At 46.9% G+C, this 16,931-nt stretch overlaps 1 protein-coding gene across 6 annotated transcripts in view; it reads right to left on the reverse strand.

The window, feature by feature from the left end:
- Positions 1-16,931, reverse strand: part of RBM6 (RNA binding motif protein 6) — a 150,052-nt gene that overhangs the window by 10,338 nt on the left and 122,783 nt on the right. For all 6 annotated transcript variants that reach the window (XR_010589143.1, XM_065551412.1, XM_005289342.5 and 3 more), the window contains exons 7-15: positions 16,748-16,822; positions 15,045-15,105; positions 13,195-13,263; positions 7,215-7,463; positions 4,531-4,691; positions 3,489-3,586; positions 2,645-2,687; positions 1,133-1,193; positions 62-153 (exon numbers count right to left, since the gene is read on the reverse strand). Coding sequence is in view for 5 of the 6 variants with exons in the window: in XM_065551412.1 (XP_065407484.1) it covers positions 62-153; positions 1,133-1,193; positions 2,645-2,687; positions 3,489-3,586; positions 4,531-4,691; positions 7,215-7,463; positions 13,195-13,263; positions 15,045-15,105; positions 16,748-16,822 (909 nt within the window). In the remaining variant the exon portion in view is untranslated. The remainder of the gene's footprint in view (positions 1-61; positions 154-1,132; positions 1,194-2,644; positions 2,688-3,488; positions 3,587-4,530; positions 4,692-7,214; positions 7,464-13,194; positions 13,264-15,044; positions 15,106-16,747; positions 16,823-16,931) is intronic.

The raw sequence follows: 16,931 nt of genomic DNA on the forward strand, positions 1-16,931 counted from the left end.
AGAGTTCACACAACCTGCTATAAAACCAGCTAGGTGTATATTCCCCTGCCCACCCACTCACCTGTGTCTTGGGGTCGTAGTATAACCCAGCTATAGGGTCATAGTAGTTCCCAGTCTCAGGATCATAGATGAAAGTGGACACATCTGATGGAGCTGAATGGGAAGACAGAAGAGCCAACATCAGATTCCGCCCTAGGAGAAACTTTTACAAAAATACAGGTGTGCGCAAATATTGAGCTGGGGGAAAGACGACCAACCCTGGAGATGGAAGCCCTCTCTCCACAGAGCATATACAGTGCAAGCTTCCCCACACTGCTCTGCCAATAGCTTTCACTCCTCTAAGGCCGAGAAGATAAATTTGTTTTCATGACCCATCCAGCCCTGACTCTGGTGGTGCCAGTTAATGCAATGCAGGCATTTTCCAACTGGCACCTGGACTGAGACCACCAGCTGATTTCATTTAAAGGGACACAGCCAAGTTTAAATCAGTTTCAAAATAATGGTCAGTTTCAAAATAATGACTTAAAAGTGGTTTGATAACCTGTCTCTGCCCCTACTTGACAAGGTGTGTGCCTCTACAATAAAAGCTACTCAGAAACAGGAGGGGAAACACTGATCCTACAGGGCGCCCATGAAACGGGCTGCACACAAAGTGCTGTCAGAGGCCTCAGGCAGGCACATCAAGGCATATGAAGAATGTTTTTTCTCTCTAATCACCATCAATTTACAGTGATCTAAGATGTTACAAGTAAGGACAGTCAATGCCACACAAGTGCAATTTTTTACATGCTATTTGTACAACCCTCCCATACAATTGCTGTAACTAAGAGAGATCAGGGGAAAATATTTCTCTAATTTTTACACTGGTTGATTGACTGTGTACAATCAGTTGGTTTCCCCTGTTTGTGTGGGTCTTTTACACACAGCAAGGGGGAGAGAAAAAACATAATAAAACAGGACAATGTGATTGTAAACCTGACAAAACTGGTAGGGGAACTGAGAGGCGAGAGTAGGACCAGAGCCTACTTTCAGCTCTTAAAAAATTGATTGATTTCAAGTTGGCAGTGCTCCTTTAGCCACCTATAAAGAAGAAAAGAATCCACGGTAAAAGCAAGGTAGAGTTTAGCCTTACACTGCGCTCGGCTGTGTCTCTGCGATTCGGCACCTCTCCTGTCCCGCATGCCCCTTTTGCCCTGGAACAAGAGAGCTGTTTAGACACAGGTCACAAAAGGAGACTATCTGGCAAGCACTCCTCTCTCACATGGGCTCCAAGAATGCAGGGTGACATGCCTTCAGCCACTTCAAATGGAGGAAGAGTCGACATCATTTTTCCTCTAATAAGGGGACAAATGTACTCTCTCGGGGCCTGATCCAAAGCCCACTGAAGTCAAGAGAAAAACCCATTTACTTCAGTAGGTTTTGAACAGGGTCCCAGTTCAACAGTGGTCTCCAACCTGTGCTGTACAGAGAGAACATCCCACATCCCATCCTCCCAATGCTGTACAAAAGAGATCCTGCCCCCACCTTGGATTGTCTGTAGCTGTTTTTTTAAAAGGCTCTTATGGGTAAGTACTTTTCTGAAGTTATGGCAGATAATGAGACAAGTATTGATTAATAGACATGCACCAAGATTAACTCTGTGAAAGCATTTCAGAGTACAGACAACAGCAGCAAGTTCAGCAAACTTTGTCCTTAGACAGGAAATTGGCTAAGCAGAACAATACAAAAGCTACAGAGTTTCTGTTGTGTGAACTGTAGACTAGTAAAGAAGATAGTTGCATTAGTCAGACTAGATGATCACAACGGTCCCTTCCAGCCATGGACTCTACAAGGAAGGAAAGAGTTAACATGATTACAATCTTTCTGGGAGGCGGTTTCTTGCAGTACACTCAGTTCACCTTACACAGTAGGTGCTTTGAAATCCGCCCCCAAACCACTTACATTTATAGCACGTTTGCTTACAGCTTACAAATCACTTTATACGTCTCTGATGATCCAACACACCTGTTTGTGCCAGTCCACTAGATTACTGTTCTGTACCTTTCTTTCTCTCTCTTCTGGATATTACATTTGAAACCAGTTGCCCATGAAGGTACTTGTCCTCCAACGTAGAATGAATGTATTTTGCCTTTGACAGGCTTTTTCTTTGCTAATGTCAGAAGCTACGTTTAGCTTTGCGGAGTATTGTGGGATATATACATCTCTTGACAAGAGTGGGCCAAGTGGACAGAATTATGGGAAAGCCATAATATAGTATGCCCTACGCCCAATATATGAGTACTGGCTAAGCCAGACTATTCGATCCCTTCAAGTCTCTGCCCTGAACCCCCTCTGCCCTAGGTACTGAAGGTCCAAGCAGGGTGTTATAGACTGAACGGTGCATGTTGCAATGCCTAAGAGTTAGGAGCAGAGCAGTTTTGCCCTTGGCTGAGTGTTCTGCCTTCAACCCTGGGAGTTTTTGGCAGTTCAAAGGAAGCGGTCTGGCAAAGGAAAGCCCAGTCCCCCTGCTGGCCACCAGCAGCCCAATCTCCCCTTCAGCGTGAGTGTCATCATAGCCAACAGCACAGATGATGACAATCACAACTAGCCCCTTTTGCTAGCTACAGGTAAGTCACTCCAAGATGCAGCACTGGCGCAGACCTACCGGGTTGTAGTAGAGTTTGTTGGCCTGCTCCCCGTAGTCATTTCTAGTGAGAGAGAAACAGAATTTCCTAATTAAAACTAGGTTAGCTTCATGTTTGAGACCCCTGCCCTAGGAAATGCCAAAGCCCCATCTCCTAGCCCCTAGGAAATGGGAATTGGTCAGTGGACACCAACTTTAAAGGCCACTTGATTAGGACAGTAGTTCTCAACCAGGGGCATGCGTACACATAGGTCTTCCAGTGGGTACAATCAACTCATCTAGATATTTGCCCAGTTTTACAACAGGCTACAGAAAAAGCACTAGTGAAGTCAGTACAAACTAAAATTTCATACAAATGACTTATTTATACTGCTCTACATACTATACACTGAAATGTAAGTACAATATTTATACTCCAGCTTGATTTATTTTATTTTTATATGATAAAAATAAGTAAGCAATTTTTCAGTAATAATGTGTTGACACACTTTTTTATGCCTGATTTTGTAAGCAAGTATTTTTAAGTGAGGTGAAAGTTGGGGTATGAAAGACAAACCAGTCTCCTGAAAGGGGAACAGTAGTCTGGAAAGGCTGAGAACCATTGGACTAGGAGGTTAAGCCCATACAGCCAAAATACTCTTGCCACTTGTTTTTCAGACACCCAAGTCACCTTGTCAAACTTGGATGACTAAAGTTAGCCTCTTAAACCTCTGGGAAGGTACCTAATTACCTATCCAGGCACCTGTGCACTATTTGTGTGCTTAAGCTTTAGGCATCCAAATATGATAACGTGACCCTAACTGGACAGACCAAGGTATCACAGCCCATTGTACATCGGATAGCGTTGCCTCTCATCTTCTCTCACCTTCTCTTTCCTGTGGCTAGATTCACAATCACGGTGTGCCCATCAATGCAGATTGGGGGATCCAGGTTCTGCAGAACCTTCACCAACTGCACTGCTTCCTGGGGAAAGAAGAGACAAGCTTGCATTCTTCAGAAGGAAACAGAAGCCCACTTCCAAAATCCAGCCATGACGGAAAGAACTCTGAAGTGACTGGGGCTATTCTGGGTGAGATATTTGATGCTGAACCCTCAATACAGGTCACCCACCACACCGTGTAACAGGCTCCAGAGGTGACTGGATATGAACCAGGTCTTATAGTTTGATTACTGAATTCAGTAAATCCATATCCACTAGGGTCTATGAGCTGCTAGGGAGAGTTTTGCTGTGCTAGAGGACTCGACCCAGACCCACCAGGGAGGGAGCCCTCCGAAGGATGGTTTGAGCTGTGCAGCTAGCAGCAGGTTGGAGTACTGCCCTGGGACAATAAACATTACAAGAGCCCCGTCTCTTTTAAACATGTTTCAAAGACTCTTGGGATGTGAGAAAGGGGGAAGTGCATATTTGGGCTCCCTGCCCATCATCCAGCCCCTTCACCAGCCAGGGAGGAACCTCGCCTGGATCTTGCTTTCCCTGCCACTAGCCTCTGTGCAAGGCAAGGCCAATAAGGAGAGAGTATTGGAAACGGTTCTGCCCGAGGACAAAGGCAGATCCCTAAAGTTGGTTGATATGTGAAAGTTTGCATCTCATAGAGCTACTGATGCAAGAAATTCACCCAGCTTAACGGTATCTATGATGGACTAAAGCGTGGATGGTTTGTACTGGAGAGCAGAAGGAGAGACGAAGAGCCGTCAGCCATTCCCCACACCTAGGACTAGGGACTCGTCTAGACAGACCTAAGCGGGACTAGGGCACGCTGAGGCTGGCCTGAGACACTGTTGCTTCCACTAACAAGACAAGCCTTTCCAAGGTAACTGTAGCGTGAACTTGGATGTCTACGATAGGACTATTGTTTTCTCTTGCTCTTTCTCTGCACAGACACTGGGGAAGGGTCAGGGCCACTTACAGCATGCGAGTCCAGTTCCACAAAGCCATAGTTGTCACTCCTCTGGCTAGCCCTTTTCTTGATGATGCTCACGCTGGAAGTGGAGAGACGAACAAACGGTGCCAACAACCCTACGATCACTTCCGGAGGGGTGAAGCGAGGAATACGCTTCAGCATAATCGCTGCGGCAGCCCAGGCAGGGGGGAGGGAGAGAAGAGAAGACCGAGAACATTGCATGAAGCCAGCCTCTTACCACCACAGTGATGGCAAAATGAAAATAAACTTGTCTGAATGCTTCGGATGCAGCTGCTTACATAGCGGCTGCTCACTTCCTCCCCCAGGTGTAGCTTTGAAGACCCAATCTCCTCCCATTGTCTGCGCCCCTACTATCTCTGGGCCCTGTAGAAATCTGGGTCTGCCCCTCCTGATTTTGGAATCACGCACAAATGCAATCACTGCTTAATTCCTGCCAGTGAGCCCCTGGCAAAGACAGACAAGAAGTGGCCAGGAGTTGAGGTCTGAACTGGTCACTGGACCCCCAAGAGGAGACCTGAGCCAGGCTATGACTAGCAGGAAGCCTCCCTGTTTGAGGACACAGACACTCTGCCATCAGGACAGAAGCTGCTTCATGAAGACGTCACTAGTAGCATGTTCTGGTGGTAACAGCTGTGCTGCCTCTGCTGCAGGCTCCATCCTCTGGGATCATGTGTGTGGTGCGAGAGGAGACCCTCCTCCAGCAGCTGTGCACCTCTCTGCCCTCCAATGACCAGAGAGAGGGTGTGACGTTATTGACATGAACTGTGACCGTAGAAAGAACAGGAGTACTTTATATACATATAGCTAATGCTAATTATTTAGCATTTATAATAGCTAATTATTTCTCACATCCTGGCTAATGCTATATGCATCCGAAGAAGTGGGCTGTAGTCCACGAAAGCTTATGCTCTAATAAATCTGTTAGTCTCTAAGGTGCCACAAGTACTCCTGTTCTTTTTGCGGATACAGACTAACACGGCTGCTACTCTGAAACCTGTGACCGTAGAGATCATTGTTGCAACCAAGGGCCTATAGTGGCACCAAATCTTGTATAAAGGGAGGTCACGCAGGGTGTCCATGAAAAGGTTATGATTTCCTGGTTATGATTATGCTATCTGTATGCATGTATCATTTTTGTATTTAAAGTTATAAGTATTGGCTTTATACTGTATTTCAAACTTGTGATATGCTTCTGGGTGACACCCCAGACAATTTGGTGTCAGCACTGCATAGTCTGCTTGATGGCCCATTAAGGACCATCAGCTATACAACTGACCCATTGAGAGAAGGCAGATACACCTTGTGACTCAGCAAGGCATGCAGGGACATGCCTATGAACAGAACTCTCAGGTTTTTCCATGCCATGTGGAACAAAGGAAGCACAGGCTGCATGGCAAGAGATTATAAAAGGCAGCTGCATCTCCTCCATCTTGTTTTCAATCCTGGTTCTTACCTCTGGAGGAACTTTGCTACAAATTGAAGCTCTGAACAAAGGACTGAATGACCCACCCAAGATGTGGATGTATTCCAGAGACTTAATTTAAACCTGCAGTTTATTCCACCACTGCTACAAGCCTGAACCAAGAACTTTGCCATTACTGTATATAATTGATTCCATTTAACCTATTTTAGCTCTCATCTATATTTCTTTCTTTTTATGAATAAATCTTTAGATTTTAGATTCTAAAGGATTGGCAACAGCGTGATTTGTGGGTAAGATCTGACTGGTATATTGACCTGGGCCTGGGGCTTGGTCCTTTGGGATCGTGAGACCCTTTTTTCTTTTACTGGGGTATTGGTTTTCATAACTATTCATCCCCATAAGAAGTGGCTGCTGGTGGTGATACTGGGAAACTGGAACGTCTGAGGGAATTGCTTGTATGACTTCTGGTTAGCCAGTGGGGTGAAACCGAAGTCCTCTCTGTTTGGCTGGTTTGGTGTGCCTTAGTAATAAAAGACACCCAGCTTTGGGCTGTGACTGCCCTGCTCTAAGCAATTTGTCCTGAATTGATAGTCTCAGTTGTGTCCTGCCAGAGACCGCATCGTTATAGAGGGTCCCTGGGAGGGTGGGTGCAGAGGGGGGAGAGCAAGAAGCAAAGCAGGCCCTGACCTGCTAGGCTCTTCACAGACCCTGTGAGAAACGAACTAGCCCAGCTGGCTGCCTCCAATCTCCCACCTCCCACCCTGAGCAAATCGGGCTTCCTGGCAAATCGCTCTCTGTGCTCCTCAGAACAGAGGGGGAGAGAGGAACAGGACCCTAGAGCCACCCCAGCAGCACGGACTTCCTTGGGGCAGCAGATCTGGAGCACAGCACAGAGGCGGGGCTGAGACCACCAAATTAATGGTATGGGGTAGTTTAATTTTCTCAAGGGCAGTTTGGGCAGGGACCACTCTCTTTCCCCAAATACCCTCTGAGAAACCCAAGCAGGGCCTCCCTCCCCAAATCCACCAGTACCTGAGCAATCCAGGCAGAGACACCCTCCCACCCCCTCAACTACCCCTGTCTGCAATAGATCATGAAGCTTACTGAATTCACACTGAGGAAGTATCCTTCAGACAGGTGTCATAGGGAAAAGCCATTGCACTCTGTCAGCGACAGCCCAACCTGCAGCCAAATCCGGGTGCTCTGCACTTCAGCCCTTTTTCTGAAAGCCTGAGACTCAACTTACTTTTACTCTCACCCTCCTGAGGTGCGGTCTGTTCAGCTTCCCTCCTGGCAGCAGGCTCCTGGCTCTCCTTCCAGGGAGGGTACCTTTTCTCCTGCGAAGGCCATCGCTCTCTGCCTTCCTCTCTCTTCCGAGGCTCGGGTTCCTGGGGCTGGCTCTGCTGTGGAAGAGCCGCGTGCTGGGGAGGCTGTTTCTGAGGCTTCGGGTGTCCTGATAGCTCTTGCTCGGGTTTTTCAAGCTTGGCTTCTGTTACTGGAGAAAAGAAATGGAATTAACCCATTTTCAGCATCCCCCTCTAGCACACACTACAAACCTTGTATTTTCTCCCAACTGCCTGCAGTGGACTGGCAAACAGACTCTGCTGTCCTTTGATTAGCCACATTTCTGAACATTTAGCAGGAACACGAAAGCTTCCTGGACTTCAACAGACAAGACATTAAAGCTCACGTCATCACATCCTGCTCCAACAAGGAGCTCATAACACTGGTCTACAATTTGAGAAGTCGTCTGCTTCAGAGATAAAATGTGCTATTTATTATGTATTTTGATGTGCTGAATTCAAATATGACAATTAAAACAACTGATTGGCTACTGTTTCTAAGATATTTAAGTTTTTACATTTTATGTCTATGTATATTGTGTAGATAGAGTTTTAATCATAAATTGTAAACCTAGGTCTTTTCATGTGTTTATGGTTACTTTACATAATATTTCACCTGTCCTGTTTATGTAACACTTTAAAAATCAGCAGAAGGGTTATATAAATAAAATTTATTATGAAACAAAAGGCAAAAAACTATTATGTACATAGTTTAGTCCTATTCAGTGTCTACTCAGCGCTTCTTGGCTTGTCTCTTGTATTCATTAAATGGAGCATCTCTTGTCACTGTCTAGCAATAGTCTGCAAGCATTAATGGGCTCCATTTGCCCTGATAGCGTTTCTCCATTGTTGAAATGTCCTGGTGAAATCGCTCCCTGTGCTCGTCGCTCACTGGTCCGCAGTTCGGTGGAAAAAAATCTAGATGAGAGTGCAAAAAATGTATCTTTAGTGACATGTTGCAACCAAGGCTTTTGTATGCCTTGAGGAGGTTTTCCACCAACAACCTGTAGTTGTCTGCCTTGCTGTTTCCGAGAAAATGTATTGCCACTAACTGGAAGGCTTTCCATGCCGTCTTTTCCCTGCCACGCAGTGCATGGTCAAATGCATCATCTCGAAGAAGTTCACGAATCTGAGGACCAACAAAGACACCTTCCTTTATCTTAGCTTCACTTAACCTTGGAAATTTTCCATGGAGGTACTTGAAAGCTGCTTGTGTTTTGTCAATGGCCTTGACAAAGTTCTTTATCAGACCCAGCTTGATGTGTAAGGGTGGTAACAAAATCTTCCTTGATTCAAAAAGTGGTGGATGCTGAACACTTTTCCTCCCAGGCTCCAATGACTGTCGGAGTGGCCAATCTTTCTTGATGTAGTGGGAATCTCTTGCATGACTAACCCATTCGCAGAGAAAACAGCAGTACTTTGTGTATCCAGTCTGCAGACCAAGCAAGAGAGCAACAACCTTCAAATCGCCACAAAGCTGCCACTGATGTTGGTCATAGTTTATGCACCTCAAAAGTTGTTTCATGTTGTCATAGGTTTCCTTCATATGGACTGCATGACCAACTGGAATTGATGGCAAAACATTGCCATTATGCAGTAAAACAGCTTTAAGACTCGTCTTCGATGAATCAATGAACAGTCTCCACTCATCTGGATAGTGAACGATGTTGAGGGCTGCCATCACACCATCGATGTTGTTGCAGGCTACAAGATCACCTTCCATGAAGAAGAATGGGACAAGATCCTTTTGACGGTCACGGAACATGGAAACCCTAACATCACCTGCCAGGAGATTCCACTGCTGTAGTCTGGAGCCCAACAGCTCTGCCTTACTGTTGGGTAGTTCCAAATCCCTGACACGGTCATTCAGTTCACCTTGTGTTATGAGGTGTGGTTCAGAGGAGGAGGATGGGAGAAAATGTGGGTCCTGTGACATTGATGGTTCAGGACCAGAAGTTTCATCCTCTTCCTCGTCTGACTCAAGTGAGAATGATTCTGGTGCATCAGGAACCGGCAGTCCTTCTCTGTGGAGTACTGGGTGTATAGCTGATGGAATGTTTGGATAATACACAGTCCACTTTTTCTTCTTTGACACACCTTTCCCAACTGGAGGCACCATGCAGAAGTAACAATTGCTGGTATGATCTGTTGGCTCTCTCCAAATCATTGGCACTGCAAAAGGCATAGATTTCCTTTTCCTGTTCAACCACTGGCAAAGATCTGTTGCACAAGTGTTGCAGCATATGTGTGGGGCCCACCTCTTGTCCTGATCTCCAATTTTACAGCCAAAATAAAGGTGATAGGCTTTCTTAACCATAGTGGTTATACTGCGCTTTTGTGATGCAAAAGTCACTTCACCACAAACATAGCAGAAGTTATCTGCACTGTTCACACAAGTACGAGGCATCTCTCCTCACTTTGGCTAAACAGAAATTTATCGCTTTGCAAAATCAAACACTGACAAATAAGAGAGCACGACACTGATTTCTAGAGCTGATATAGGGCAATTTGTTCAGCAGAGTGATGTAAGCTTTGTTATGATTGCATCATCCATGACTTCTAGGAATAACATGATGCAATTCATATCATGTATGATGCAATACCAGCTTCAGATTGCATCATTCATTGTTTTGCCTGAAAAGCAAGTACTGTCCAAACCCAGTCATAGATTTATTCATAGATCCAGTCAAAGATGTATTTTAGTCATTTCTGGTTTAAATTGAGATCCCTTCCCTTTATAACTCACTTATCCTCCGCCATTCCCAAGTCAAGGGTCGTATATACTGACCCAATAGCATATCTTGAAAACTAGAGCCAATCAACAATTTTAAGCATTATTTTCGTTCTCAGTGACCCAGAATTAGTAAAGTTTGACTACATTTATTTCAGAAGCATTTTGGCTGTAGAGCAGTGTTATCTGTACAATGGAATCCCAAATGGGTTTGGAGGCTACCTCCCGGATCCGGCACAGGATCAAGCCCACCTCTTACACTAATCACCCGAGCCTTTTATCTAGTCTGTACTTGAACACCTGTAGCCAGGAACTGTTAGTGATTGGTCACTGATTCTCTGACCTCGGTGTTCCAGAACAGCTGCGCGTTAATGGACATGTATAACTACAGCACTGACGGGCAATGTAGTGAGATTAATTACGAATTTTATGAGGTGGCTATCCATCCCAGATGAGGAATAAACCCTCCCCACCCCCCAAAAAACCCTTCTTTTGATTTGACTTTTAACATTTCTTGTACTAATTAATATTTCACACTTGCCTCCCCTCCCCCTTAGGCTGGATCATGTCCCCTCCTGCTGCCACCCTTACCTCCATCCTAGCAGCTACTCAGGCTGCCCAGACAGGAGCGAAGGAGATGCATCAGGCCCTGGCCATATTCTCTGCTAACACCTGTACTGCTTACTTAATAAGATCACGGTCTCACACCTTCCTCCCCTCCCACATTGCATTTCGTTCACAGGGACAAGTGCACCCAAGATATACATTAAATGAGCTAGGGATGTCAAGATCACCCAGACTAGCCAGTCTGAATGCCATGCAAACCATATCGGAGTGGTGCGAGACCTGTGGAATTTTCTATCTCCTGAATTTGGGCTGATCATGTTACAAGTTGTAGAATCAAGTCCACAGTGGACAGGGATGAACTGTCTGGTTCCCGGGATACAGACTAATGTCCGGAGAGTATGATCTTCAGTACCTGGATTTAGGCCAGTGTCGCTCCGAGGTACTGGAGGGATTGGAGATACTGAGTACATAACTGTGCTTTGGATCCATGTCCTTCCAGGCCAGAGAAGAGTTGATGGAGATTGCTTACATCTCCTCCTTTGGAAGGTCAGGGTCTTAGCTTCAATAAAGGAAGATCTTGTGCCACCAGCCATCCCTCAAAAGAGACTCTTGGTGCTGACAACCCAGCCAACTATCAAATCTCCTGTTCTTGGCGAACATTAATGGGAAGGCTGTGGAAGACAACTCTCAGAGTGCATGGTCACTTCACATCTCTGACTTGTGTCAGTCTGGGGCCAGCCCTGCATGCAGCACCGACTGCTTTACAAACAGATCTGTCCGCTGCCTTCAACACTGGGGATTGTGAAGAGTTGCTGACTTGCCAGCAAACCCTGGCAGGAAGCAAGGGGGCTGCCCCTCAGGGGTTTTGTCCCTCTCTCTCGGAGACCCTCTCTGGTTTCTGCTGTGTGTGGTTCCACAGCGCTCTGTCTCGTTCAGGGTGTACAAGGGGCTCTTAGCAAGGCTAAGCAACAGACATTGAGGATCAACTCCTCACAATCAACAGAACTGAAGACAGTTGATGTGGGCTAGCTGGCAGAAGCTCAGTCCAGACAAACCTAAAGTGAGGCTGGCAGGATGGGGAAAACAACCATCTCGTGTGAAGGGAATATCTGCCACCTTACTGAAGATGGATCCTCAGTGATTTTAACCTCAAGCAATTAAAATCAGGGCTATGGCTGGACCCCAGCTGCTGCTATATCATTTAGTATCAGTGACAAGGAAGGCTTTTATCAAGCTGTGTCTAACCAAGAAGCTGCAAAGATTTCTTTCAGATGTGGCTCTTGCTCCCATGATCAATGCTTTCGTCATCTCAATATCAAACTACTGTAATGCGCTCCTCACAAGGTTAAACCTTAACCTGGAAATTCAAACTAATTCAAAAAGTGGCAGCTCGCTTTGTAAGTGGAATCTCTCACCAGGGCACAGGACACTAGTACTCCGTAGTTTGCACTGGCTGGCTACTGATTTCTGAGTGGCGTTTAAGGTGTTTTGAGCTATAAATTCCTACATGGTTTGGGACCTCCACACTTGAGAGATCACCTCTTTATTTGTGCCTCACTGCCTCAGCTGAGGTTGGCAGAGGAGCTAGAGTTGGCATCCCCTAGGTTGAACTTTAGAGCCCATTCAATAGCATTACCTCCGCATATTAGACTTGCTGGATGCATCCCCTGGGACTGCTAAGCTCTGAGAGCCCTCCAGACTGCACCAAACATCGTTACAAATGCACTCTGCAAATCCAAGCACATTAGTCCTTCTACTAAACCCCAGACTTCTCTTACAGGGGAACTCGGAGGAGGTAGGGGGTGGGATGGGATGGGAAGTGAGAATGCGCAGAGAACCCCCGTATTCATGATAAATAACCTTTTTCTATTCCAAGGCAGCCTCTGCATAGGCCCACTGGTGGGACTCTAGTGAGCAATACATACCCCAGGAAGATGGGCTGAGGAGTTTTACCTAAATGAGGGGGAAGGAGAGCCCTGGGATGTTGAAGCACCCGGTCTCCCATCCCAGGCCATGCAGACGACTGCCAGGATGCAGAGGGAAGGTCCCTGCACTTGCGGTAGGCCATGGAAAGGTAGAAACAGGGGTGGCTGCTCCACAGATTCGGTGCCAAGAGTGGGTCCTTGTGTGACCCCAATGGGCACCGCAGTCCAGATCACTCCCAAAGCTGTGCGGTGTCTAGGGAACATCCAACAAGGGAGGCTATCTTGATGCTAACTCACCGGGGACACTGATCTGTCAGATGGCTATAACCACATATGAACACAAATACTGATAACAGTTATGTTTTAAGCTAACCCAACTCCTTATGATACAAACATATACAGTACAGGTGAGAGAACATTTATTCATTCATATAACACTGCAGCATGTAGCTTGGTTCAGAATGCTGGCTACATACCAAGGTTTTGTGCATGATTTGCACAAGAAATTACAGAGATTACATGTCCAACTGCAGTAACTGCATGTGTAAATTATGCATGAGAATTTTTCCATGCATTTCTACAGATGGGGCCCATAAACACCTCTCCCTCTCTGAAAGAGCATATCCACAACCCCAGATTGTGTGATGGTGATTTTCTTACTGAAGTCCTGCTCGGCGTGCACGTCCTCTCCCTCCAAACCACTTTTGGGCTCTGTCCCTGGTCTGCTCCCTACGAGAAAAAGGCATAACAAGAACTATTTCAAGGCCACCAACCACGAAACATGCAGGAGTTCACCCAACAGCTGCTTAAAGAAGGGCAGGGGTTCTCAACCTCTTTCTTTCTGAGCTCCCCCTGCTCTCTCTCGCCCCCGATGCTATAAACATTCCACTGCCCACCTGTGCCACAACAACTAGTTTTCTGCATATAAAAGCCAGGACCAGCATTAGGAAGTAGCAAGCAGTGCAATTGCCTGGGGACCCATACCACAGGGGCCCCCAGGAAGCTAAGTTGTTCAGGCTTTGGCTTCAGGCCCAGGTGGAAGGGCACAGGGCCCCGGGCTTCAGCCCCATACGGTGGGACTTCAGCTTTCTGCCCTGGGCCCCAGCAAGTCTAACACTGGGGCTGCTTGGCGGACCCCCTGAAACTTGCTTGCCCCGGACTCCTGATTGAGAACCACTGGAGAAGGGGACAACCCTACCCCTTAAGACTGTGTGTCCTTTTTGTGATCCACTCCATCGTTTAAAGACTAGTCACACAGGGTTAAGCCTTAAAACACATGCATTCCCATGGCCATTGGCTAACCAGACTAGAAAAATGAGGCACACAGCCTTAGAACATTCACAGCATCTGGAGGGGCCTGAACGTTTAACTCGCTATACAGCTGTTTGTATCGCCATTCGGTTAAGTTAGCCAAGAAGGCAGAGCTGAAAAGGTCAGCAGTTTGAGCTCTGCTTCCATAACACTGATGGTGGGTCACTCATGTTACAGCAACAGTGAAAGGAAGTCAGGATCTCTCTAAGGATGGGGCTGCAGTGAATAAAGAGCTCTGAACAGAGCACGGGGGCTAATAGGTAATGGCAGTTTGTTCTCTGGATCAACACAGATTGTAACACACACCATTTGCCCATGGTATGTAGGTTTGCTCTGCAGGAGGCACAGGACATTCTAAATCTGCTAGCAGAAAAGCAGCAGCGCAAAACCTTGCACTGTGAATGCCTGGCTGTCCAACAGAAGCAGATTCCTGGGTGGAGAGCCTGGTAAGACAGAGGTGCCACGGGGGTAACTGGCAGAATCCATGACCACAAACTATTGAGGATGCCTGCACTCCTATCAGTTCAGTGGCGCAGAGTCTCAGAGCTGATTGGACTCCGTGGTATTCCCAGACTCTTCAGCAATAGCAGCCAGACAGACCTTTGACAGCCCCTTCTTGGGCTGGGCTGTTGCAGTGAGAAGACCAGACAAAAGCTCCAGTTGCTGCAGTATGCGGCTGCCCATCTCCTAAGCAATAAGCTAGATGGGAAACACATCACACCCATGGTCTACACCCTACACTGGGGCACCATCTAATTTTGTGTCTGTTTCAAGGTCCTAGCCCTCATCTTTAATGCCTGTGGCAGTCTAGCATGTGTAGCCTGGACCAGCTCTCTCTCAGCACCCATCCCATAATGTTAGGAATGAAGGAGAACAATGACACTGAAGGAACAGAAGATGGTACTATCAGGTACTGGCAGCAGGATGTTCTGGATTAAGGGCACTGTCCTGTGGAACTCCCTCCCACTACAGATCAGTGTGGCCCTGTGCCTTGCCTCGCATGCAGAGCAAACAGCCTGGCAGCATATCTACCTCCAGTACTGCTACTAATTCTCTTATATGGTACCTAGACATCCCACTGCATGGCACATCCATGTCAAAGAAACCAGTCAACAGAGACATTCACGCCCTACGGCAAATTAAGGCTTTTAATCTACACCTATAAAACTCAGTTTGGCACAGTGACAAAATATACTCACCATCTCTCGGGAGCTTGCAATAGGAGCAGGAAGATCTGTACCCCACAGTACACACTTTACACTGCAGTGAAAGACAGGCAGCATGAGGGAGAGACATTTAAAAGGCTATTGTAACAACTGTCAACATGTTCCAAAAGTCACAGTCGCTGCTTCACTTTGAGAACGTAGCCAGGTTAGTTACATGAGCGAATAACACAAAGATCTTGTCTACACTACAAGATATTTCGGTATAATCCACCCCCCCCCCCCGAGCGAGGTAAGTTACACTGACCTAAGCACTGGTGTAGACTGTGCTATGGCAGCTGGAGAGCTTCTCCCACCGACATAGCTACCGTTTCTCTTGCAAGTGGTTTTATTATGCCGCTGGGAAAGCTCTCCCCATCGGCATACAGCGTCTTCACCAGACGCAGTGCAGCTGCAGCGCTGTATGTCTAAAAAAGCCCTAAGAGACTGAAGGAGACAAGATAGGTGACATTAGCTGGCAGAGAGCAGAGGGCTGGCATGAAGGGTAGAAGCTGGTGAGGCATGGAGTCCCACAGGACTCCACCCTGGGAACAGCAAGAGGGATTTTCAAGTGACTGAGGAGCACAAGTCCCATCTTTATTAATTTGCATGACTGTCGCTAGAGCCGCGTGCATGGCTCCTAGGCAGCTTTTCTAAGACTGGGCTTTCCTCCTAAAAAACAAAACCCAATGAAGCAAGGACCAACTTGCTCAGCACATTAAAGAGACTCTGCAGATCAGACCTCTCCTAGATTGCCAGCCACCTTGTACTTTGAAAGAATCCAGAGGTGCAGTTAGTTTCCCCTTTCTCAATTGATGCCTGAGGCAGGGAAGTGAAAATTCCCCCAATGTAAAGTGCAGTTTTACTGTGAAGGTACATGGCTCCATGCTATAGAATCTATAGCATGGAGCCAACGCCGACAGAAATACTGTTCCTGGCAGTGCAGGAACACCCCCTCCTGGACAACATTAGCTATGTCAACAGAAGCCCTCTTCCATCCATACAGTTTTGTCTACTCTGGAATAGCTCTGTCAGTCGGGGGGGGGGGGGGGGGGGAGGGGGGGGAGAGAGAGAGGATAACACCACTGACAGCCGCGGCTATGCCGACCCCTAGCTTTTAAGTGTAGACCAAGCCTCTCAATTTGGGGGTGGGATATAAACGGGGGTCAGCAGGTTTTGACCCCCTTGCCCTTCCCAGGTTGTTCAATGGGAGGGGGGTCCCAACTGGACGGGAGGATAATCCAGGAAGGCGGGGGGAGGCAGGATCCTGAAATGGAAAAGGTGCAGACCCTCCCCACTAAAAATCTCTCTGAACATGGCATTGTGAGTTTTCATAGTTATGGATTCATAAATTCCAGTTTGATTTTCCCGCCCTTTCTCACAGCCCTGAAAACTGCTTGGAGAGTCACACTGGGCTCTCTCAGGCTGGTGCATGGACACCAGGAACAAAGATCCCACTTCTGGTGACAACTGGATAATTCCACTATCATCAAATCACCTTCTGACATCTGTGCCACCCCATGTACTAAATGGAGCATCACAAATGGCAATGAAGGTCCAATTTATCCTTAACAATGGAACTTAGTTAGCAATCTGATTGGTGATGCATGAACCAGAGCTGAATCCACCTCACTACCCTCGGAAAGAAAAGGGGCGAGGGAAAAATAAGTGAAATAAATCCTCCATTGCCATGTACTTACGCGTTTGCAGCGCCAAAATTCCGGGCATGGCGTGTACTCAAGGGTCACTTCTTTACCACCAATCACAAGGGTTCCCTGTTGAGACAAGGGAGTCAATGACTAACATGCCAAACACACTAGGAAATTCAACGGTGGGAAAGAGGCTAAGCAAGCCCCAGGATTCCAACCCAATGGGTTTCGTAAG

Source organism: Chrysemys picta, chromosome 7, assembly GCF_011386835.1.
Source record: "Chrysemys picta bellii isolate R12L10 chromosome 7, ASM1138683v2, whole genome shotgun sequence".
Classification (NCBI taxonomy): domain Eukaryota; kingdom Metazoa; phylum Chordata; order Testudines; family Emydidae; genus Chrysemys; species Chrysemys picta.